Raw genomic sequence first — 22,637 nt, 5'->3', positions numbered from 1 at the left:
TCTGCATCTGCAAGTTGCTGGTTCCAGACACTAAAGCCTGCAGAGGCTTAAGTCCCATATAGAAACCAGCTTAGTGGGACCAGTGCTGTGGTGTAGTGGGTAAATCTGCCACCTGCAGGGCCGGCATCCCATATGGGCGCCAGTTCTAGTCCCAGCAGCTCCACTTCCGATCCAGCTCTCTGCTATGGCCTGGGAAAGCAGTAGATGATGGCCCAAGTGTTTGGGTCCCTGCACCTATGTGGGAGATTTGAAGGAAACTCTTGGCTTCGGGTTGGCACAGCTCTGGCTGTTGCGGGCAATTGGTTAGTGAACCAGTGGATGGAAGACCCTCTCTCTCTCTGCCTCTCTCTCTCTGCCTCTGCTTCTCTCTGTGTAACTTTGATTTTCAAATAAATAAAAAAAAAAAGGCATAGTGTTTACATCCTGTATACTTTTTTTAAAAAAAGATTTATTTATTGTATTTGAAAGGCAGAGTTACAGAGAGGCTGAGGCAGAATGAGAGAGAGAGAGAGAGGTCTTTCATCCACTGGTACACTCCCCAGTTGGCCACAAGGCCGGAACTGAGCTGATCTGAAGCCAGGGGCCAGGTACTTCTTCCAGGTCTCCCACATGGGTGCAGGGGCCCAAGGACTTGGGCCATCATCTACTGCTTTCCCAGGCCATAGCAGAGAGCTGGATCAGAAGTGGATCAGCCAAGACTCAAATTGGTCCCCATATGAGATGCCGGCACTACAGGCGGTGGCGGCGGCTTTACCTGCTAAGCCACGGTGCCAGCCCCCCTCCTATATACATTTAATCAACTGCAGATTAAGTGAGATCCCCAATGCAAATGCTAGGTAAATGAGTGTTTTGCTGTATTATTTAGGGAATAAGGACAGAAAGTCTGTATGTGTTAAGTACAGACTAATTCATTTTAAAATATTTTTGATCTATGATTGTTTGAATTTATGGCTATGGAACAACTTGTGTCTTTTCTTAAAAAGATTTTATTTATTTATTTTATTTGAGAGGTCAAGTTGCAGACAAGAGAGAGGGAGAGACAGAGAGAGAGGTCTTCCATCCGCTGGTTCATTCTACAAATGGCTGCAATGCCTGGCATTGGGCTGATCCAAAGCCAGGATCCAGAAGTTGTTTGTTTTTTTTTTTAAGCTTTATTTTATTTATTTGAAAGACAAAGTTACAATGAGAGGTAGAGACAGAGAGAGAGGCCTTCCATCTGCTGGTTCACTCCCCAGATGGCCGCAACAGCCGGAGCTGTGCCAATCTGAAGCCAGGAGCCAGGAGCTTCTTCTGTGTCTCCCATGGGGGTGCAGGGGCCCAAGGACTTGGGCCATCTTCTACTGCTTTCCCAGGCCATAGCAGAGAGCTGGATTGGAAGAGGAGCAGCTGGGTCTCAAACTGGTGCCCATATGGGATGCCGGTACTTCAGGCCAGGGCTTTAATCTGCTGTGCCACAGCGCCAACCCCGTATCCAGGAGTTTCTTCCAGGTCTCCCACATGGGTGAAGGGACCCAAGCACTTGGATTATCTTCCACTGTTTTCCCAGGCCACAGCACAGAGCTGGATTGGAAGAGGAGCAGCCTGGACTAGAACCAGCACCCATAAGGGATTCTGGCGCTTAGCCTACTATACCACAGCACCGCCCCCTAACTGTGTCTTGAGAGATGGAACATTCCCTGCATTTTCTGGGTGGGGTCCAGGTCATCACAAGGGTCTTTATCAGAGGGAGATGGAAAGGTTACAGGGAGAGAAGGCTTAGTGTCATTGGCAGGAGGAAGGGAAACAGGAAAGGAGGGAAGGAGAGGGAGAGACTGATTGAGATGTGAAGATGTTGGAAGGGGCCACAACCCAAGGAATGCAGGCCAAGGCAAGGCAGTGGATTCCCCACCTCTGGAGCCAGGGCTGGGAATCTGGGCAGGCTGTAATCTCTGGGGGTGAGTATGCTTAGGAGGACGTTAGGATAAACATGGGTGGGATCTATACTTTTCTTCTTTTAAACAATCTGCCGCACCTGAACCCTCCACCCTTCTGAGCGTGCAATAGTAAGCCATCCACATACACTTTCTGAACATGAACCTAAACTAGAGAGTTCTGCATGTAACTGAACACTCATCACAATTTGAATTGCATAGGAAGTTGGATACAGAAGATACTATTAGAAACAGTCCTGGAAAGTATTGCAACTGAAGACTCTCTAGCTTGACACCCAAAATGCTTTAAAAACCTGAAAACTCGGGGCTAACACTGTGGTGTAGTAGGCTAAGCCTCTGCCTTCGGCGCCAGCATCCCACATGGGCACCGATTCGTGTTTCTGCCAATCCAGCTTTCTACTTATGGCCTGGGAAAGCAGTGGAGGAAGGCTCCCTGCACGCGCATCGGAGACCTGGAAGAAACTCCTGGCTTCAGATTGGCCCAGCTCCTGCTGTTGCAGCCATTTGGGGAGTGAACTAGCAGATGGAAGACCTCTCTCTCTGTAACTCTACCTCTCAAATAAATAAATAAATCTTAAAAATCTGAAAACTTTTGGGTGCCTATATGGTGTCAAAGTAGAAAATTCCATACCGGCTGGCACCGTGGCTCACTAGGCTAATCCTCTGCCTGCAGCGCTGGCACCCTGGGTTCTAGTGACGGTTGGGGTGCCAGATTCTGCCTCAGTTGCTCCTCTTCCAGTCCAGCTCTCTGCTGTGGCCTGGGAGGGCAGTGGAGGATGGCCCAGGTGCTTGGGCCCTGCACCCGCATGGGAGACCAGGAGGAAGCACCTGGCTCCTGGCTTCGGATCAGCACAGTGCACCGGCTGTAGTGGCCATTTGAGGGGTGAACCAATAGAAAAGGAAGACCTTTCTGTCTCTCTCTCACTGTCTAACTGCTTGTCAAAAAAAAAAAAAAAAAAGAAAGAAAGAAAGAAAAGAAAATTCCATACCAAGAAGCTGTGTCATGCACAAAATTATTAAAAATAGTATATAGAATTACCTCCCTCTGGGGCCAGTGCTGTGGCTCACTTGGTTAATCCTCCACCTGCGGCGCCAGCATCCCATGTGGGCACCATGTTCTAGTCCCGGCTGCTCCTCTTCCAGTCCAGCTCTCTGCTGTGGCCCAGGAGTGCAGTGGAGGATGGCCCAAGTGCTTGGGCCCTGCACCTGCATGGGAGACCAGGAGGAAGCACCTGGCTCCTGGCTTCGGATTGGTGCAGCGCCGGCCATAGCGGCCATTTGGGGAGTGAACCAACAGAAGGAAGACCTTTCTCTCTGTCTCTCTCTCTCACTGTCTATTACTCTACCTTTCAAAAAAAAAAAAAAAAAAAGAATCACCTTCCTCCATTGCTTGCAGGCATTATATGCCACTTTCCCATGCACTGAAAGCGTCTTAAGCACAGGTGTGTAGGAGTAGCCTGGGTGAGTGAGCACAGGGACCTTGCAAGCGCTTTCTGGGAGGAGCGTCAGAAGCACTGTCAGATGCACACCATCCTCACCAGCTGCCTCACCATGCATCCTTCGCTTCACTCCGCAAGTGGTCTCCCTGCCCCAGAGGAGCACCACACATCTGTGACTGACATCGTGTACCCTTCCCCGAGGGAGGTGGGGCAGCAAGGCGGTGGGTTCTGGTCTTCAAGCCCAGTGCAGTAGCGATTTTAGCCAGAGCATGGGAGGTGCCTCATCCTGGATTTGCTCACCAAACAGACCCTCTCCCCACCACTACCTTTGGGCTCACTCAGAATCCAGCCCATACCTTGAATGGCACCTGGGTCACCGTGTAAGATGGCTTTTTCAGGGATCCTGGGAGGCTGAGAATTGAGCAGGAAGATTGGGCTGGTCTAGGCCAGGGATGATCAAAGCCCCAGCTGCATCCACATGGAGGGGCTGGTACTGTGGTGCAGTGGGTGAAATCACTGCCTATGACTCTGGCACCCTATCACTGAGTGGGTCTGGAATGCTCCCCTTCCAATCCAGCTCCATGCTAACAGGCCTGGGAAAGCAGTAGATGATGGCCCCTGCCACCCATGTGGGAGAACTGGGTAGAGTTTCTGGCTCCTGGTTTTGGCCTGGCCCAGTCCTGGCTGTTGTGGCCATTTGGGGAGTGAACCAGAGGATGGAAGATCTCTCTCTCTCTCTCTCTAGGTTGCTCTTCCTTTCAAATAAATAAATACATCTTAAAAAAAAAAACCAAAAAAACAAAACAGCAGGCTGGAAACGGTTTCCACAGTCGAGTCGGAGCAGCCTGGTGTCATTGCACAGAGGGAGCCAGGAGATCTGGGAGTGACTCCTGCCTCCACCACTCTTGACCTGTGTGACCTTGGCCAAGTCCCCTAACATCTCTGAAGCTGCTTTTCCATGCATCAAATGGAGGCTGTAATTCCTGCTCCACTTGTTCCAGCTGGGCGATGTTGAGACAGGAAGGCTAGGTATGGGAGAATTCTTTGCAAGTTGTTATACAACATACAAGGTCATGGGTAAGAATTCACACATGTACAAACATACAGCCCCACGGTTCAGCCCTTTCCAGTGGCTTTGAGTCACGTGTTCTGGGCGATACTTTCATGCCTTTACCACTTCGCATGGCTCACCAGGCAGGGGCTAGGCGTGGACAGGGTGGGGAACAGAAGGGCTAGACGTGGCTTCAGAGGAACTGAGACCAAGGGCCTCTCAAGTGCCAACAGCTTGGAAGGGGAGGCAGCATTTACAGCTCAGAATGTACCACATATCAGTGCCCAGGGCTCCCAGCTCCCCTCAGCCCCCTGGGGACCCACATTCCTCTCAGCTTCCATACCCAACTGAGTGTTCTCATCCTTGGATTCTCTTCCTTGTACTACGAGAGACGGTGTGGTATTACAGGCAGAGCCTGGACTTGGGAATTAATCCTGGGATCAAAATCAAAATCTGGCAAAGTGGACTGCACAAGCCATTTCATGTTGCTGCCTCCATTTTCTGAGCTGTAAAATGGGGGTAGCAATCAGCACCTCCCAGGACTGCTGTAGAGATTACATGAGACCAAGAATTTACAGCATGCTAGCAAGCTGCGTGGCCCTCCCCAAATGACAGGTGTGTGGCTTCCTTCACCCTGGTTCCTGGACGGGGAGCGGGAGCCGCCAGGTCTAGTGCTTATTCTCAACAGCCTGGGATGCAGTGAGAGAAGGGAGCCGGCTACATGGGCAGAGCTGACCAGAGGGTGAGCTCCTCCATACCCCCTGCTCTTCCCCGTGCTCAGTACTTATACTCAGAACATTTTACTTAATACCAAGGTCGACATTTTAGCCTCCAGTTTAAAAGAGCAAGAGCCGTAGGTCCTAAGGTGACTGCCCACAAAGCATGCCTCTGTGACTCAGCTGCTGACATAGCCCACTCGCCTCTGGGGACTGTCTAGCCTTGACTTATTTTCCGGCCATGTGCTTGGCATACACCTCCTGCCTTCAACCAGCCTGCCCTGGGCTGCTCAGAGGTGGAGGTCAGCCTTAGAAGCGTCCACTGCTCTCTGCTGCCCCCAGCTGGTCAGCCTGCACTTGCCAGAGCAGCCTGGGTGCTCTGAATGGGAGCAGGAGGACTGGTCATGGCAGCCACTGGGGAGTAAATCACTCTGTCACTCTGCTTTTCAAATAAATACATCTTTAAAAAAGAAAGCTCTTTTAAAGGAAAAAAGAAACTTGGTCCTGTTCTCCAGATCCTGGCCAAGGGGAGTCTCTGTCCAGTCTCTGGGGTGGGCCTGGAGTGGACACGGAAGTCGCCACAGGGAGAATGTTTTCAGGAGAGCACCCCAAAAGAGGAACCAGCCCCGAGGGTCCCCGAGACGCATGTGGCCTCACATCTCTTAAGAGGAAGTCAGACTGGTCACCACATCTCACTTCCTGGAGCTCCCGGAGGTTGCAGCGTCTATTTTCCTCCGTATGACATACAATGCCCTCATCTCAGGGTGTGTGGGGGTGTATTTTTCAGTTGCTCTTCTGGATTAGCCTCTGCAGTCACATCTGGCTTCCGACACCGGCTCAGCCATGGAGGAGCGTGGCTGGAGCAGGAGGAAGCCCTGCATCTGCTCCCAGCCTCTGTGTCCTTTTCTGGACCTGGACGCATGAGCGCTGTCCAGCAGGGACTGGTGAGACCATTCAGCACGAGCAAATATGCACGTCAGCTTTCAGGAGACAGCAGGCATTCCCACAGAGCCCCTGGCCTTAGGTTCCCATCATCATAGCGTTTCCCCTCAGTGGATCTGTTTTCTCTTTGGAAAATGTGGGAATTGGGCTAGATAACTCCAACGGCATCTTTCAGATCCACAAGGATATGACTGGGTCAGCAGGAAGAGTTATATGGAGGCAACTCTGAGAAAACCCAAGTTCTCACGTCGCTGGCGAAGCAGCACAGGTTAGAGGACAGCTGGCTCAGGGCAGGGTTCAACCCTAACAACAGCTGTGGCCTCTCTGAAAATAACCATGATTCTCTGGCTACAGAGTCCGGTAAAGAGCGGGCAGCATTGCAACAGGAGGGAGGTGGTGATGCTGGTGGCGTACCCTTCTCTAGGCTCTAGTGGTGGAAGGACTCTTAGAAAGCGTTGCCCAGGGAAGTGCAGAAAGTGACTCAGGAGAGGTGAATTCAAATCCCCTGCCTGCCCAAGGCAGCTATGTGAACTTGGCTGGTCACCGGCCAGGGCTTCCTCCTATGTAACACAGGGACACCACAGGGCTCCCAGGACTGTGAGGTCATGGAGGAAGTCGCTGGTAGTCAACTCCTTTTCCTGCCTCTTCCCTTAGCAGCAAGGGGTAATATTCGCATTATTAAAGCACACACTTGCCATTTGCAAGTGCTCAAGTTAAGGGCCATGCCTTCCAGGGCTATCATTTTGCTCATCCACTGTGAAGTGTGGGTGGTCCCAGCTTTCTTTTGGTTTAAAGATGTGGATTCTAGCAGGAACTAGACCCGATGGGGCAGGGCCTCCCCCAGGACCCACACTCAACATCTTTCCTTCTGGCTGGAGCCAAACTTGGGGGAAGGAAGATCTTAGCTTGGCTCTAAGGGGGTGGTCTCTGCTCCACACTCAGCCACCCTAGTACTGAGCATGCCCTTGGCACGCACAGCAGGTAGCCCTACAACACCATGGTCGCCCATAGCACAAAGTGCCTTCCCAAATGCTGAGCTCACAGCAGGAAGTCCAGCCCAAGAGAGACGTGGGCAAATGTGTCTCCTGGTTCTTGCAAGTCACCGTGTCCATCCCCTCTGTGCAGGAAAGGTTTAAGGGAGGCTGTTACTTTGGACTAAGCTCTGCATTAAGCCCCCACAGACCAGGCTACAGATCACAATGGGGTCAGCACACTGAAGTTCCCCATCTCCAAGCTGAAGCTAAATTGTTATCTGACCTCCCAAACATCAGCATTATTGAGACACCAGTGAAATTTCCCAAATAGGCCAGTTTCAAGATCACAAAGTCCCTCTGTCCTAACCCTTACACACAAAAGCCAAGCAGAGGAGGACCCTGACGTTAACCGAGCCATTGTTTTTCTCTCTCCCTATCCCCACCTTATGATGAAAGTTACTTTACAACGGCCAATCTGTTCTCTGTTTCTGCTTTCTTCCCCTCTTTTCTGTCCACAAAACCAACCTCCTCTGCTCAACTCATTGGAACTCTCATCCTGTTTTATGTTAGGGAGTGATGTCCAATGCTAGAACCAGAAAGTCAAGTCAGCTACGATCTTTAAACTGATGTCACTTTGTCCTTTGACATTTCCTTGGCAGATTCATTGCAAAAAAGTCTCCCAACCTGCTCACCCCTGTCTGCATGCACAAGAGACAGTGAGCCCAGCAGTCCCATTTTTATCCTTGCAAATGTGGGCGAGGCCACCCGCACCTGCCATCCCCTAGCAGACGGGTGCTCAGGGGAGCTTGACTCATGGGCCCAGCAGCAAGAATAACACTTTCTGCTCAACTCCCTACATTTTAAAAATATTTATTCATTCATTTAAAAGGCAGAGTTACAGAGGGGGGTGGGGAGAGAGAGAGAGAGAGAGTCTTCCATCTACTGATTCACTCTCCAAATGGCCACAATGGCCAAGGTTGGGCCAGGCTGAAGCCAGGAGTCAGAAACTTGCATCCGGGTCTCCCATGTGGGTGCAGGGGACCAAGTGCTTGGGCCATCTTTCATTGTTTTCCCAGGCACATTAGCAGGGAGCTGGATCAGAAGTGGAGCAACCAGGACTTGAACTGGTGCCTATATGGGATGCCGGCATCACAGGCAGTGGCTTAGCTCACTGCGCCACAGCACCAGCCCCAGCTCCCCATGTTTTCTGCTTGTTTGTTTTGCTGCAATAGCTCACCCTCTCCAACCCCTAAATTGGATTTAGTGATCATAGATATTCACCCTGATTCCAGGAGCCCAGCATAGTGAAAGGACAGGGTATTGGGTTTGAATTCTGAATTCCTAGGGTGTTAAACTCTCAGAGGGGGCTGGCATTGTCACAGTGGGTTAAGCCACAGCCTGAGACCCCTGCATCCCATATACAAAAACCTGTTTGAGTCCTGGCTGCTGTGCTTACGATCCAGCTCCCTACTTATGTGCCTGGCAGGAAATGGAAGATGGACCAAGTGCTTGGGCCCCTACCCTTGACGTGGGAGATCCAGACAGAGTTCTGGTCTTCTGGTTTCAGCCTAGACCAGCCTCGGCCACTGTGGCCATTGAGGCCATTTCGGGGAGTAAACCAGTGGATGGGAAATCTTTCTCGCTGTCTCTTCCTCTCTCCTTGTCACGCTGCCTTTCAAATAAATACATCTTTATAAAAAATCAAACAAACAACCTCTCAGAGCCTCATCAGGACTATTGATACTGCTGGGGATCAGAAAACAACTCCCCAGGGGACACCTTGGTGGCATAGCCCAGACTTGGGGCCCATCCTGTGTGTTGCCTGCAGTCTGCCTTAAGACAAAGACAGAATCATAGTGCCCTGGGCCTGCAAGAAAGGCCACAGCTGGCAGCAGTGGGGCAGGCCTTTAGCCTCTTTCTCTTCCTGGCAGTGGGCAAATGAATCAGTCTTAGGGGTCCCTGGAGTGCCTGCCGGCCCACCTCCGTGTTCAAGGTGACTGTGCCCTCCCAGCTGTGTGCACCTGCATGGCCTGAGAGGCAGCCCCAGTGGGACCAGGAGCACACGGTGCATGGGGAAGAGCCTACCCTTAGTGCAGGGGCCATGGCTGTAATTCCAGCAGCTTCCATTCCCTGAGCTGGCCCTGCGATCCTGCTCCACATGTCGGGGGCCGCCCTAGGATAGCTGGTTCCTTCCTGTTTTCAGAAGAAAGTTAGTTTCAGAGGGTGTGAGCAGCATGTGTGGGTCACCGGCTTGGAGGAGGCTAAGCTGGCTTGACAGCACCAGTCCGCTGGGCTGGGCAGTGCGAGGTGGGCCCTGCCCATTTCTGTGCAAGCATGCAGGCACAGGCGTCTACCGTGTGCCACCTGAGTGAGGAGCTGACTGCGTTCTGTAGGCTCCGTCTCCCCACCCCTGAGGCCCAAATTCTGCTTTCAATGCATCTGTCTCCTCCTGGTGACCTTGCTCAGCAAAATGAAAGGATAAGGACCTTTTGAAAGTCATGGAGCCGTGGCCTCAGCAAAATATGCTAAAGCACGTTCATAACCAAAATGACATTCTTTACAAAATTAGAAAATAAAATCTTAAAATTCATATGGACTCACAAAAGATTCAGAATAGCCAAGGTGATCTCGGGCAAGAAAAACTGAGCTGCAAGCATCAAAAGAGCTGACTTCAAAGCATACTACAAAGCTATAGTCTGGGCTGGCACCGTGGCTCACTTGGTTAATCCTCCGCCTGCAGTGCCGGCATCCCATATGGGTACCGGGTTCTAGTCCCGATTGCTCCTCTTCCAGTCCAGCTCTCTGCTGTGGCCCGGGAGTGCAGTGGAGGATGGCCCAAGTGCTTGGGCCCTGCACTCGCATGAGAGACCAGGAAGAAGCACCTGGCTCCTGGCTTCGGATCGGCGCAGCACCGGCTGTAGTGGCCATTTGGGGAGTAAATCAATGGAAGAAAGACCTTTCTCTCTGTCTCTCTCACTGTCTATAACTCTACCTGTCTCTCTCTCTCTCTCTCTCTCTCTCTCTCTATATATATATATATATATATATATATATATATAAACAAAAAACCACAAAGCTATGGTAATTAAAACAGTATGGTACTGGTCTAAAATGGACACAGATCAATGGAACAGAATAGAGAAAATTAATCCACTTACATACAGCCAACTGATTTTGACTTAAGTGCTCAGCCCATACAGGGGAGTAAGGATAAACTCTTCAACACATGGTGCTGGCAAAATGGGATGTGTATATATAGAATGAAGTTAGATCCATACCTTTCACCATATACAAAAACCAACTCAAGATAGATCAAAGACCTAAACGTTAAATCTGAGACTATGAAGTTGCTGAAAGAAAGCATAGGGGAAACACTCCAGGACACTGGCATAGGAGACAACTTCTTGGATAAGACCCCCCAAAGCACAGGCTACAAAAGCAAAACTAAATAATGGGACTCTATCAAACTCAGAAGCTTCCGCATAGCAAAGGAAACAACCAATAGAGCAAAGAGACATAAAATAGGATGGGGAAAAAATATTTGCGAGCTACCTATCTGGCAAAGGGTTAATATCCTCAATGGACAGTTCTCAAAGGAAGAAATACAAATGGCCAATACGTGAAAAAATGCTCAATATCACTAGCCATCAGAGAAATGCAAATAAAACCATGATGAAATATCACCTCGCTGCTGTCAGAATAGCTAAAAATCCAAAAGACAGAGAGTAACAAAAGCTGGCAAGGGAGTGGAGAAAGGGGCACATACACACTGTTAGTGGGAATGTAAATTAGTGCAGCCAGCGTGGAAAACACTATGCATATTGCTTTTAAAAAAAACTAGCAATAGACCTGCCATATGATCCAGCACTCCCACTTCTGGGTAAAGACCCAAAAGACTAGCACACGATGTATCAAAGAGATACCTGTGCCACCATGTTCAGAGCAGCACTGTTCACAACAGCCGAAATTTGGGATCAGCCAAGGCGTCCACCATCAGAGGAATGGATAGAGAAAATGTTGTGTGTGTGTGTGTGTATATATATATATATGTATACATATATATATGTATGTATACATATATATATATATATACACACACACACACACACACACATATATATATATATATATATATAGACCGTGAGATATTCTTCAACTATAAGAAAAGAATGGAATTCTGTCATTTGCAGCAAAATGGAAGAACCTGGAGGACATCATGCTGAATGAACTAAGCTGGACACAGAAAGACAAGTACAGGTCCTCCCTTTGATATGGGAGCTAAGATAAAGGAAAAAATTCAAAAAACAGAAACAAAAAAAGAAAGAAATGACAATGTGTATATCAGTATTGTTGTAAATATAGCTTTGTAAAACCTTGTTTTATACTTTTGTTGAACAAGTAGTTAAGGATGTTATGCTACTATAATTTTAATGATCTGTGATTATTTCAAAATTTACTGTATATGGGTGAAATGATCATTTTTCCATTCAGTTATTGTGTATAGTCGCTGTCTATATTCCCATTAAACCAGGATCTTTTTGCTTTCTGCTTGTTAAACTTCTTGCTGAATAACTCATTAAGCCTTTTTACTTTAATGTAAATTTAATATGTTGTCTCAAAAACTGGGAAAAGAAAGAAAGTGAGAGAGATAGCAGGAGGAAGGGAATATTACTATATTCTTAAATGTGTATCTACGAACTATATTGAATCTGTTAACAATTAATTAAAAAAATAATAATTAAAAAAAAAACAAAAACGAAGGACAAGGGCCAGCATTGTGGTGCAGTGGGTTAAGCTGCCACCTGTAACACTGGCATCCCATCTGAGCACTGGTTTGTAACCTAGCTGCTCTGCTTCCAATCTAGCTCCCTGCTAATGCACCTGGGAAAGCAGCAGATGACAGGCCAAGTGCTTGGCCCCTGTCACCCACACACAGAACTAGATAGAATTCCTGGCTCCTGGCTTTGGGCTGGCTCAACTCTGGCCATGGCGGCCATTTGGGGAATGAACCAGTGGATGGAAGACCTCTCTCTCTCTCTCTCTCTCTCTCTCTCTCTCTGTCTCTATCTCTGTCTCTCCCTCTCTGTGGCTCTGCCTTTCAAATAAATGAATATATCTTTTAAAAAGTTTCTCTTTTTAAGAAGAGAAAATGGCTGTTAATAGGAAGTCAGGAGAAAGCAGATGAGGGTGAGTGTCCGGAGGACAGGGAACCCTAGTTTGCTGTAGGCAGGAATGCAGGTGGCTGTGCCATCATGGAAGATGATACGGAGATTCTCAAAGAAATTACAAATAGAAGTCTGGACGAGCCAGCAATCCCTCTTCTGGGTGTACGCCCAAAAGAGATGACATCACCACCTCAGAAAGGTATCCAGAGCCCCTGTTTTTTTTTTTTTTTTTTTAAGAATTATTTTATTTATTTGAAAGACAGAGTTACAGAGAGAGGGAGAGACAGAGAGAGAGAGAGAGAGAGAGAGAGAGGTCTTCCATTCCGCTAGTTCACTCCTCAGATGACTGCAACGGCCAGAGCTGAGCTGATCCAAAGCCAGGAGCCAGGAGCTTCTTTCAGGTCTCCCATGCGGGTACAGGGGCCCAAGGACTTGGGCCATCTTCTACTGCTTTCCCAGACCATAGCAGAGAGCTGGTTCGGAAGAGGAGCAGCCAGGACTCGAACCAGCACACATATGGGATGCCGGCGCAGCAGGCTGGAGCTTTAACCCACTGCGCCACAGCACTGGCCCCCCAGATCCTCTTTGGATGGCAGAACTCTTCACAATAGCCAAGGTGTGAAAACAATCTAAGTGCTGATCAACACATGAACAGCCGGTTCGGACCTGGCACTGTGGCATAGTGGGCTAAGCTGCTGTCTGTGGTGCTGGCTACCCATATGGGCACTGGTTCAAATCCGGGTTTCTCCTCTTCCCATCCAGCTCTCTGCTATGGCCTTGGAAAGCAGTTGATGATGGCCCAAACGCTTGGGCCATAAGCACTCACATGGGAGATATGGAAGAAGCTCCTGGCTCCTGGCTTCAGATCAGCCCAGCTCCGACCATTGCAGCCATTTGAGAAGTGAACCAGTGGATGGAAGTCCTCTCTCTCTCCCTCTCTATGTCTGTAACTCTATTCTCAAATAAGTTAATAAAATCTTTGGGAAAAAATAAATCACGGTTGATACACACAATGGAACACTATTCAGCCCTGATATAGGAAACGATCCTGGCATCTGCTTCAGCGTGGAGGGGCGTTACCCTCCGTGAGATAAGTCAGACACAGCAAGGAAAATATTACATGGTCTCACATATATGTGAAAAATAAATGGTAAGAAAAGCTCAGATACAAAGTGATAGAGAATAAAACTTCTTAAAAATTGAACACACACTCACCACAAGACCCGGCAGGAGAGATGAAAGCATGCATTCATGGGCAAACACGTGTGGGAGTGTTCATAGCCGTGTTATTCACTGGTAATCCTGGCCTGGACACAGCCCCCCAGTCCATCAGCTGGCGAGCAGGTAAGCCAATGTGTACGCACGCTACAGGGGATGTCACCGATGTGCACGAGGGCACAGACGAGCCTCAGACACCTTACACGGGATGAAGAAAACGCAACGCAAAAGGCTGCGTACAGCATTGAGTCTGACGCCCTTTATGTACACTGTGCAGGGAAAGCCACTACGAGGACAGAAGGCAGCTCATCGGCTCCTCGGCTGGGACTGGGAGTGGGGACTAGGAAGCCACTTCAACAAGTTTTGGGAAATGGAATGCAAAGATAAGCTTATTTCGGTGCAAAAGAAGCTGAAGTCCAACAGCCTGCTAAGGCACCTGGGAAAGCAGCAGAAGATGGCCCAAGTCCCTGGGCTCCTGCACCCACAGAGGAGACCTGGATGAAACTCCTGGCTTCAACCTGGCCCAGCCCTGGCTGTTGTAGCCATTTGGGGAGTGAACCAGTGGATGGAAGATTCTCTCTCTCTGACTCTGAGTTTCAAATACATAAAACTTAATTTAAAAAATGGGTAAATTTTATTCACTGGAACTTATATATCAGTATGATGATGATGACAAATGCTATGAAGAAACCACAGGAGGCGCCTGGCCTCATGGCTGAGCCACCCACGTCCCACACCAGCACCAGCTCCTGACTCCAGCTTCCTGCCAGTGCAGACCCTGGGGGCAGCAGTGCGGGCCTCAGGAACTGGACTCCTGCTGTCCACGTGGGAGACCAGGATCACGGTCCAGCTTCCGGCTTTTGCCCCAGCCCAGCTCTGGTGGCTGTGGGCATCTGAGGAATGAACCGGTAGACGGTAGCTCTCTCTGTCTCTGTCTCTTTACCCATGTGTGTCTGTATGTTAAATTGAAACAATTAAAGGAAATGAGGAGAGGAGTATGGGGTGTCGGATGGGGCTCTAGTGAGTGTGGGCTCTGTGTCTAGGTGTGGGGTACTGCAGACTTGATCCATGGGGGTGGCTGGGCCAGTGACGAGCAAGAGTGGAGTATGGCACATGTCACGTCCAGGCTGAGGGTTTACTTGCTGTCATGAAACCCTCCAAGATCTCGCCCTCTCTTGGCCCTGTGGCCTGGGGACTGGCAGCATCCAAGACCAGAGCTGTGCCTTCTGCCTGGGTCCTTGAGTCACATCTGGGGCAGGACACTGTACCTCACCCTCCCAGAGACCACATCAGCTCTCCATCCTGACTGTGGCAGGTGATCAGGGGAGGCCTCGGGGGGTGAGGCTTGGGTAAAAGTCAGAGGTGGGGAGCGTATGACCCAGGTGGCCGTGTAGGGGGAATAATGGTCCAGAGAGCGGCCAGGGCACAGGCCAAGGTCTGGCCCATCTGGGGATGGGTGAGGAGGCTGGCCCTGCCAGTGCCCAGCGAGGAGGAGACACGGCAGGTGCTGATGGGAAGGGCCGTGGCAGGCTGGATGGAGGCGGGCCTGGTGGGCTAACAGTGAGTGACATGGGACCCTGCTGGGACAAGTGCGGCGAGTGACAGATCTTACTGAGAAGAGAGAGACGGGCCAAGCGCAGACACAACAGGGAGGCCCTGGTCAGAATGAGGCGAGAGCTGACCTCACCCCGCTACAACAGCGTGCTTTCTGACAGTTCTCATGGGAGCATCAGGCCTCTACTTACAGCCTTCTCCCTGTGGCCCAGGAGAAACAGCCCGGCTTCCTCAAACGACATCCACCTGCCTTTCCTCTCTTATCAGCCCCTGCTCCTATTCAGTTCTCCTCTCCCTGAGGGTCGTCCTCTCCCAGAACATAGTCTTGCCTCCCTACTCAGGTTTCTGGGGTCCTCTGGAATCCCTGCCATTCTACATCAGGGAGCATTTCTGAGGAAGGCCAAGGTGAGCCAAGCCACAGTCCGTGGAGGCTGGGGGAGGGGTGCAATGGGGAATCCTCATCAAGCCGCCCCTGGCCTTGGTCCTGAACTTGGCCTGTGGCCAGGGAGCTGGGGCCTGGTAGGGCTGGTGGGACTCACCCCCTTCTTTCTGGATGCATTGGCTGGGTAGGGCAGGAGCTGTCGCCTTTCTCACCCCACAATTCAGGCATGTAGTGGCGCCTTGTGCGCCGGATGGCCAGCTCCAGGGAGAAGCCACCAGTCCTGGGGAGGGAGAGAACCAGGCAGAGCAACAAGCAGAAGTTTGGGGAGTTGGTGAGAAAAGAGGCCTTGGCTGCTCTGAGGCAGCAGGAGAGACCCCCGGGAAAAGCTGAGGGCTACGAGTGCTGGAACCATGGCCGGGGCCCACTGCTGGGTGGGAGGGAGTTTTAGCACACGAGACACCAAGACCAGCACTGTGTGGCCTCTGCCATCTGCTGATATGGTTCTGGCGGGTCGTCAGCCAGGAGACATGAGTTGTATGGCAGCACAATTTAACCCTGGGAACTTTCCATTTGCCCAGGCCCATGAGAAGGTCCCTAAAAGCAGACACCAGTTGCCTGATGTTAGGGTTTGGTATTAGTCAGGCGTTCCCTAAAGGCCCGCGTGCTGAAGGCTTGGTCCTCAAAGTCTCACGTTAATCGCTCATGGGTTGGGGGTGGAACTTACCCCAGGGGCCGTGTCTGAAGGTGAGGCCTTGGGAAGTGGTCAGACTGCATTAGGTTGGCAGGGCGGAGCTCAGGGTCAGCGCACAGCGGCTTGACAAGGGGAGGGCACAGACCTGCTCCCTGCTTCTTGGCTCTCAGTGTGCTCCCTGCTCCACTCACGAACTTCATTGCCAATCTTCCTGCCTCACCAGACACGTGTCCGGTGCTTGCAGCCCACCCAAGCTGGGACTGAGAACCTCCAAAACCATGAACCCAAACGAACTTCCTTCGTAAGGAGCTTGTTTGAAGTATGTTGCAGCCATGAAAAGATGACTGGTACAGCCAACAATCTCGGATAGGTAGAGCTAGAAATCGACTCCTGTATTTCCTGAAATCTTCCAGGAACTGCCAATCTATTCTTACAAAGCTGTGAAGATGTAGGCAGTTTGGGCTAAGCTGCTGCCCGTGATACCAGCATCCCCTATCAGCGCCCCTGGCTGCTTCACTTCCCATCCAGATCCCTGCTACTGCACCTGGGAAAGCAGTGGAAGATGGCCAAGTGCTTGGGCCCCTGCACCCACGGTGGGAGACCTGGATGGAGTTCCAGCCTCCTGGCTTCAGCCTGGCCCAGCCCTGGACATCGGAGCCATTTGGGGAGTGAACCAGCAAATGGAAGTTCTCTCTCTCTCTCTCTCTCTCTCTCTCTCTCTCTCATAAATACATTTTAAAAGGCTGTCAAAGTGCTTGAGGTTAACTCATCACATATAACTTCATCCAATCAAAAGCTATGTAGCACTGGTGTGTGCTACAACATAGATGAGCGTTGACAAAAATGTTTCCAACTCAGAATAGCACACAGAGACGGGACACAGGAGGGCGGCTGCCAGGGACTGGGGTGCAAAGGAGGAAGCCACTGGCTTCCTGGATACAGGGTAAGGAAAGTGCTTTCACAACTAGACAGACAGGGTTGCACAACATCGTGAATATACGAACTGCTTGTGCATTTTACACCGCAAAGTGATAATTTTACTTTGTACGAGCCGCACCTTAAGGAAAATATTAATTCAATGCAGTTCACTGAATGCAGGCATCTGGTGAGATACCTCATCGGTCCCTTTCTCAAAGGATTTTGAGAAAGGATCTCTTCTACTTCTTCATGGAAATCTAGTGGCTGCAACTAGGAATGGGCTTTTCCTGTCACGTCAGACAATGCTGCAACCCCAGCCCTGAGAGAATACCTGAGATTTTTACCCCTCAGTGCGTTGGGATCAGAACTAAAGGCTGCTGCTCCCCTCTCCTACTCACCTTCACAAAGCAAGACCCAGTGATGTGAGCATGAGAAGCATTCACGGCACGCGGCCAACCCAGAGAGAGGTCCAGGCATCCCTGTGTCCCGGCTCACCCAGCTCTTAGTGGGCACACAGATTTCGTCCTTATCCCTACCCCCACACACCCAGACCCCAGCCAAGGCGGCTGAGCGCTTCCTCAGCTCAGTTCTCCGCCTCCTCACCCTGGCTGCACACAGCATCCATCTGAGACTTAAAAAACAAGCTGACGCCGAGCCCCCCTCCACCTCCCCCGCCAAGACCAGTGACACTCACACCCATGGAGGAGTTTTCCAAGCTCTCGCGGCCACTGCCCTGTGGCCCGGCTTGGGGGCCCCTGAGTGCACTGCCTCTGAAATTTCAGGGTGCTCAGGTCCTGATGAGCAGACAACATCGTAACAAACTGCCCTGCGCAGCTCTCACACACCACCCAGCTCACACCTTCACAGCTCACTTAACAGCATCTACACAGCTGTCCTCTCCAGCCAGCACCTGCCCACGGTCCACACATTACTGACGGCTACCGAGGCATCCTCACTGCCTCCCGCCGCCCTCACTGGCTGGCCTCCAAGCCAGGATCTGGAGCAGCCTCAGGCTGCTCACAGGGCGGTCCCAGACTCTGAGTGCTATTAGAGCCGCCAGCTGGCGAGGCCGAGGCCCCCTGACCATCACAGTCGTGCCGAAGGCCCTGTTTGCAGGCAGGCATGGGGCCGCTGCCCGGCTTCAGGGGGCAGCAGCGCTGGGCCATCGGTCAGTGCCCAGGAGCCGAGGGAGGGCAGGACCCCAACTGCAGATTCAGCTAAGTGCTCTCAGCCCACAAGCCTCACGCGGTGGCCTTGGTGGCCTTGGGTGACCCCGGCCCGGAAGCAAGCAATCAGGAGCGAAGGCAAAGCCCCCCGACCGGAGCAGCACAAAGTTCTTACTGAGGTATCTGGCTGCGAAGGCTCTCCTCTTGCTGGCAGCTGTGGGCAGCATCACGAAGCCGGCAGTGGGCACAGATCCCCTCTGAGTCCTTTCGATAGAGAACCCACCGCATCCTCAGGCAGGCAGGCTAATTCCTGCTTTCCAGTACCAGATCAGCATCTGTAGGAAAGAAACAAATTTAGAATGCCCTTTATCTGGTGCTTGCTGGGATTCCAGACGAGAAGCGCGAGCGGTTGGTCCCCGCTCCCCGAGTGTACCCAGGGATCTCAGCATGGCCTTGGGGGAAGTCCTGGGGTCTCTGGGTATCGGTTCCCCAAATCTGTAAAACGGGAAGTCACGACCCCGCCTCCTGGAGGTGATGGGGGGTGAAGCAGACAGTGCAAGTGAGAGGCTTCATGAATCTCAAAACTCTAAAACACATGTCTTAGATAATTAGCTGGGAGCTGTGTTTCCCAGGCAGCCTTGAATGCACACTGCAAAGGTGCAGGGCAGCTCCCAGAAGGCACAAATGAGACCCTCCCTTCCACCCCACACAACCCCCACCTCACCGCCCTGCTCCGCCCCCAGCCTGCAGCCATTGTGAATCCCCTTAGTGGGGCTCTGGAGGAGCCGGTCCCCACCCACAGGCCAGACAGCATGGGTCCCCACCCACAGGCCAGACAGCATGGCTTCCCCATTTCATCTTGGGAAATTGAGCCTCTGTCTGGCAGCATTCACAGCTGTGGACAATTGGAAGGCGCACTGGGCACGGAGGCAGCCCCAGGCTGTTTGCGTGCTCAGCCACTGCCATCACTGACGGTGGTCAAGGTAGGCCCCCAGGCAGTGTTTAAACACACCAGGGGTTTCTGCAGCCAGAGGAGCAGCTTTGGCTCCAGAATTCTAGAACATTCTTCCCCGCACCCTCCTTGTCTCTTTGCTCTGCTGAATTGAGCTGGCAGAGTTGTAATTAGAAAAGCAATCCCATTTAGGGAGGTGAGGCAGGCACAGCCAGCACTTACTGCGCTGAGGGCAGGCAGCTCCTTCCCACCCCGGGGGAGCCTGGGAAGCAGGAGCTGGGGCTGTCACAGCACAGAGTGCGGGTGGAGGTGGACCTGGGGCTGGGTTGTCTCAGCGCATGCCTCAGGGATGGGGATCCCTGGGCAGCCCCTCGAGAGGAGCCCCGAGACAGCACAAAGAGGCCAGGCTGTGCTGTTGGCAACGACTCAGGGCAGCGGGAGCGGCCAGGGCCAGCAGGTAAGCACTCGGGTGCCTGCATGTTCTCAGTCCCCAGGGGGCAGTGAGTGGCCTGCTGGGCAAAGCTGAGAAGACAGAGCAGGGCAGAGGCAGGGAGGAGCCAGAGGCAGGGAGCTGGGTGGGGTGGGGTGGGTGGAGCTGGGCAGGCCTTGGCGACCCTCTGAGAACAGGGTGACATTTTCCTACAGGCATGGGACTGTGGGCAGGGGGTGACGGGGAGAACTGGGGAGTGAGAGGGAGAAACCCACCCCATGACCTGGAGTAGCAGGGGCTTTCCACTTAGCACTCGACACCCAAGGCCGAGTTTCCCTGTCTCCAGCGGTGTGGGCTGGAACACAAGCCAGGCGGGGTAAATACAAACCCAGGCGCCAGCTGCAGGAGAAGCAAGTTCCAAACACGGCCTGGGACCCGGTGACTGCTAATCGGGGGTTCACTGCTGATCTGACACCCCGGGCTGTTGTTATACCTGGCCTCTGTACACCTTCCCAGTCGTCATTTTCTCTTTGGGGCGAAAGGGGACACTAATACTATGAAGTAAGAAGCTTCAGGCTCAGGGAGCAAAAAGCACGCCCTGTTGCCTTTAAAAATAAGGGTGTGAGAGGGGGACTCACTAGGAGCTACCTTTGTATCCCCACCTTTGTATTTGAGATGCAGGGGGGGGGGGGGGAGAGCTTCCATCTACTGGTTCACTCCCCAGGGGCTGGCAACAGCGAGAAGTGGGCCAGGTGCACACCAGGAGCTGGGATTTAAATCCGGGACCTCCACGTGAGTGGCAGGAACCCGAACCTACAGAGCGTATGCACGGGAAGCTAGAATTGGGAGTCGAGCCGGGACTTGAACACCGACCCTCCGCTTTGGGATGCGGGTGTCCCACGCTCGGCTTGAGCTCCAGGCCAAGCGCTCTCCCCAGACAGCCCCCGTCTGGCAACGGGCTTCAGGCACGGCTGGAGCCTGGGTCTCCCGTCAGTCTTCCTGTTTGCTTCCAGGGCCGCGGCCAGCAAAGCTCCCTCATAAAAAATGTCCGAACGAGCTTCAGGCGCCAACAGGAAGAAAGGGCGCTTCCCAGGAGGCTCTCCGCGGCCCCTCCCTCTTCCCCCAGATAGCCCCTCTCTGGCCCAGGCCCTGATTGGGTCGCCCGTCCATCCCTGAGCCAATCCAAACCAATGAGATGCGCTGATTGGCCATAGCCGCTGGCTGTCATCCCAGGAGCCCGGTGGGGCCGCTTTCCCACAGGCATTGGGCTGGTATAAGAAAGAGCCGCCGCTAGCGAAGCTGACAGGTGCCACGGGGAGAGGGGACAGGGCTCCGGAAACCAGGGGCCGCTGAGGGACAAGGACTCGGGGGGCAGAGGGGCCGCTCTCCAGGCACCCACCCCAGCCCTGGCCTCCCCTGGGGCACCTGCAAAGGCAGTGGGGCGGCCACGCTGGCCCTGGCCATCCGGCCCACCCGCTGGCTGCTGGGGACTTCGGCCATAGTTTCTCAGCACCGAGTGTCAGTACCCCAGGTGGGATTCGCAGGGCCGCGGCTGCGGACTGAGGCCTGGACACAGGCCTGGCTGAACCGCGAGCGCAGGGTCCTGGGCTCCGCACCCCGCCCTCCAGCATCGGGAACCTGGGCTTCGCTGTCCCCCTGTGCTCACCTGGAGCTCTGGCCGTGCAGAGGAGCCCCTGCCTGGGGGCCTGGGGAGCCTTCCCCGCGGCTCGGCCTCCCAGCCCCCCTCTCCCTCGCCTGGGCGGCCTGGCCTTGGCCCCGGCCCCCACGGGCAGGGCCGCGGACATCTGCGCGGGCTGAGCATCCTCGGGCCGGATCCCGGCTCCTCGGGCCTCTGGGGCTCAGGCTGGGACGCGGACCCCCGGCCTGCACCAGCAGGCTCGGGAAACGCTCCGGGGTGAGGCTGACCTCCGCCGGGCAGGGACGCGCGCCAGAGGCGGGTCTGGCTTTGCCCGGGTGCAGAGCGCCCCCTGGCGGCCTCCAGCTGGCGCTGCCGCCCTAATTCTGCACCATGGCCTCCCTCGCCCATTTCACATCCCTTGTGGTGCCCAAGCTCAGGGGCGCCCGCTGTCCCCTGCAACCTCACCTTCCCCTGAGCCGCGGTGCTGCTGGCAGGGCATGCGGGACTCCCAGGGCTTTATATACCGCAGCTGGCTAGTCTGTCCTGCGTCTTCCCTGTGGGGAAGAAGTTGGGGCCCCAGGAGGCACGAGCCAGGGAGCAGCAGCCCCCGGGTCTGAGCCACTTCCCAAGGCTCCCTGACCACCCAGATGGCCCCACTTTACAGATAGGGAAACCGAGGCCAGACAGGTTTAGGGCTGACCCCCAAGGCTCCAGAGAGCTGCAGGCAGCATCAGTGCCATTTGGTAACCAAGTGGCCCTCTCTGACCTGGCCTCCCCATGGGGGCCGGGGGGGGGGAGGAGACAGCCCCCGTCTCTCGGTGTGGGCCAGCCTCCCACTCACCTGGGCTCCGCAGAGCCACTGCACTCTTGTTCCTGCTGACCAGGGCAGTGGTGGCTGCCCAGGGACTGGCAGGCAGCCTGGGAGAGTCTGATTGGGCGTCTGGGTGGTGATGTCAGAAACGGGGGGGGGGGGGGGAGTGTGAGGCAGGCTGGCATCCGCCCTGAGCACTGTGGCAACCTCCTGCCTCCCCCTGCAGGCCTCTCGGAGCGGGGCAGGTGTCATGGTGGAGCAGGGAGCCACAGGACCACAGGAGAAAGGGGATATAACTCCCACCCCCAGGCCAGGGCTCAGGACCCATAAGCAGCAAGCTGGGGGTGGCTGTTCTGGGCCTTTCCAGCCCCCACAGCCACTGGGAACTCCACTGGAAGCTGTGTGCCAGGCCCGGTGAGAGGTCTCCCCCCACTCCAGGCTTTCTGGGGGAGGTAGACGGGCTGTGGGAAGAAGGCAGAGTCAAAGCAGGTGGGACAGGAACCTCTTTCACTGGGTCACTGGGTGCGTGAGGGTTTGTTTGTTTTGTTTTTAGATTTATTTAGTTATTTGAAAGGCCGAGTTATAGACAGAGAGAGGGAGATCTTCCACCTGCAGGTTCACTCCCCAGATGGCCATAACAGTCGGAGCTGGGCCATTA

At 53.2% G+C, this 22,637-nt stretch overlaps 1 protein-coding gene across 1 annotated transcript in view; it reads right to left on the bottom strand.

Moving 5' to 3' along the window:
* The window catches only part of ARHGAP22 (Rho GTPase activating protein 22), a 184,719-nt gene extending 162,655 nt beyond the window's left edge, over positions 1-22,064 (bottom strand). The window contains exons 1-2 of the mRNA XM_062214314.1: positions 22,010-22,064; positions 18,323-18,482 (exon numbers count right to left, since the gene is read on the bottom strand). Coding sequence (XP_062070298.1) covers positions 18,323-18,374 — 52 coding nt within the window. The 5' untranslated portion in view covers positions 18,375-18,482; positions 22,010-22,064. The remainder of the gene's footprint in view (positions 1-18,322; positions 18,483-22,009) is intronic.
* Positions 22,065-22,637: the final 573 nt, after the last annotated feature.

This window comes from Lepus europaeus, chromosome 17, assembly GCF_033115175.1.
Source record: "Lepus europaeus isolate LE1 chromosome 17, mLepTim1.pri, whole genome shotgun sequence".
NCBI classification, from domain to species: domain Eukaryota; kingdom Metazoa; phylum Chordata; class Mammalia; order Lagomorpha; family Leporidae; genus Lepus; species Lepus europaeus.
The sequence above is the reverse complement of the archived record's forward strand: the minus strand, read 5'-3'. Positions and strand labels throughout refer to the sequence as shown.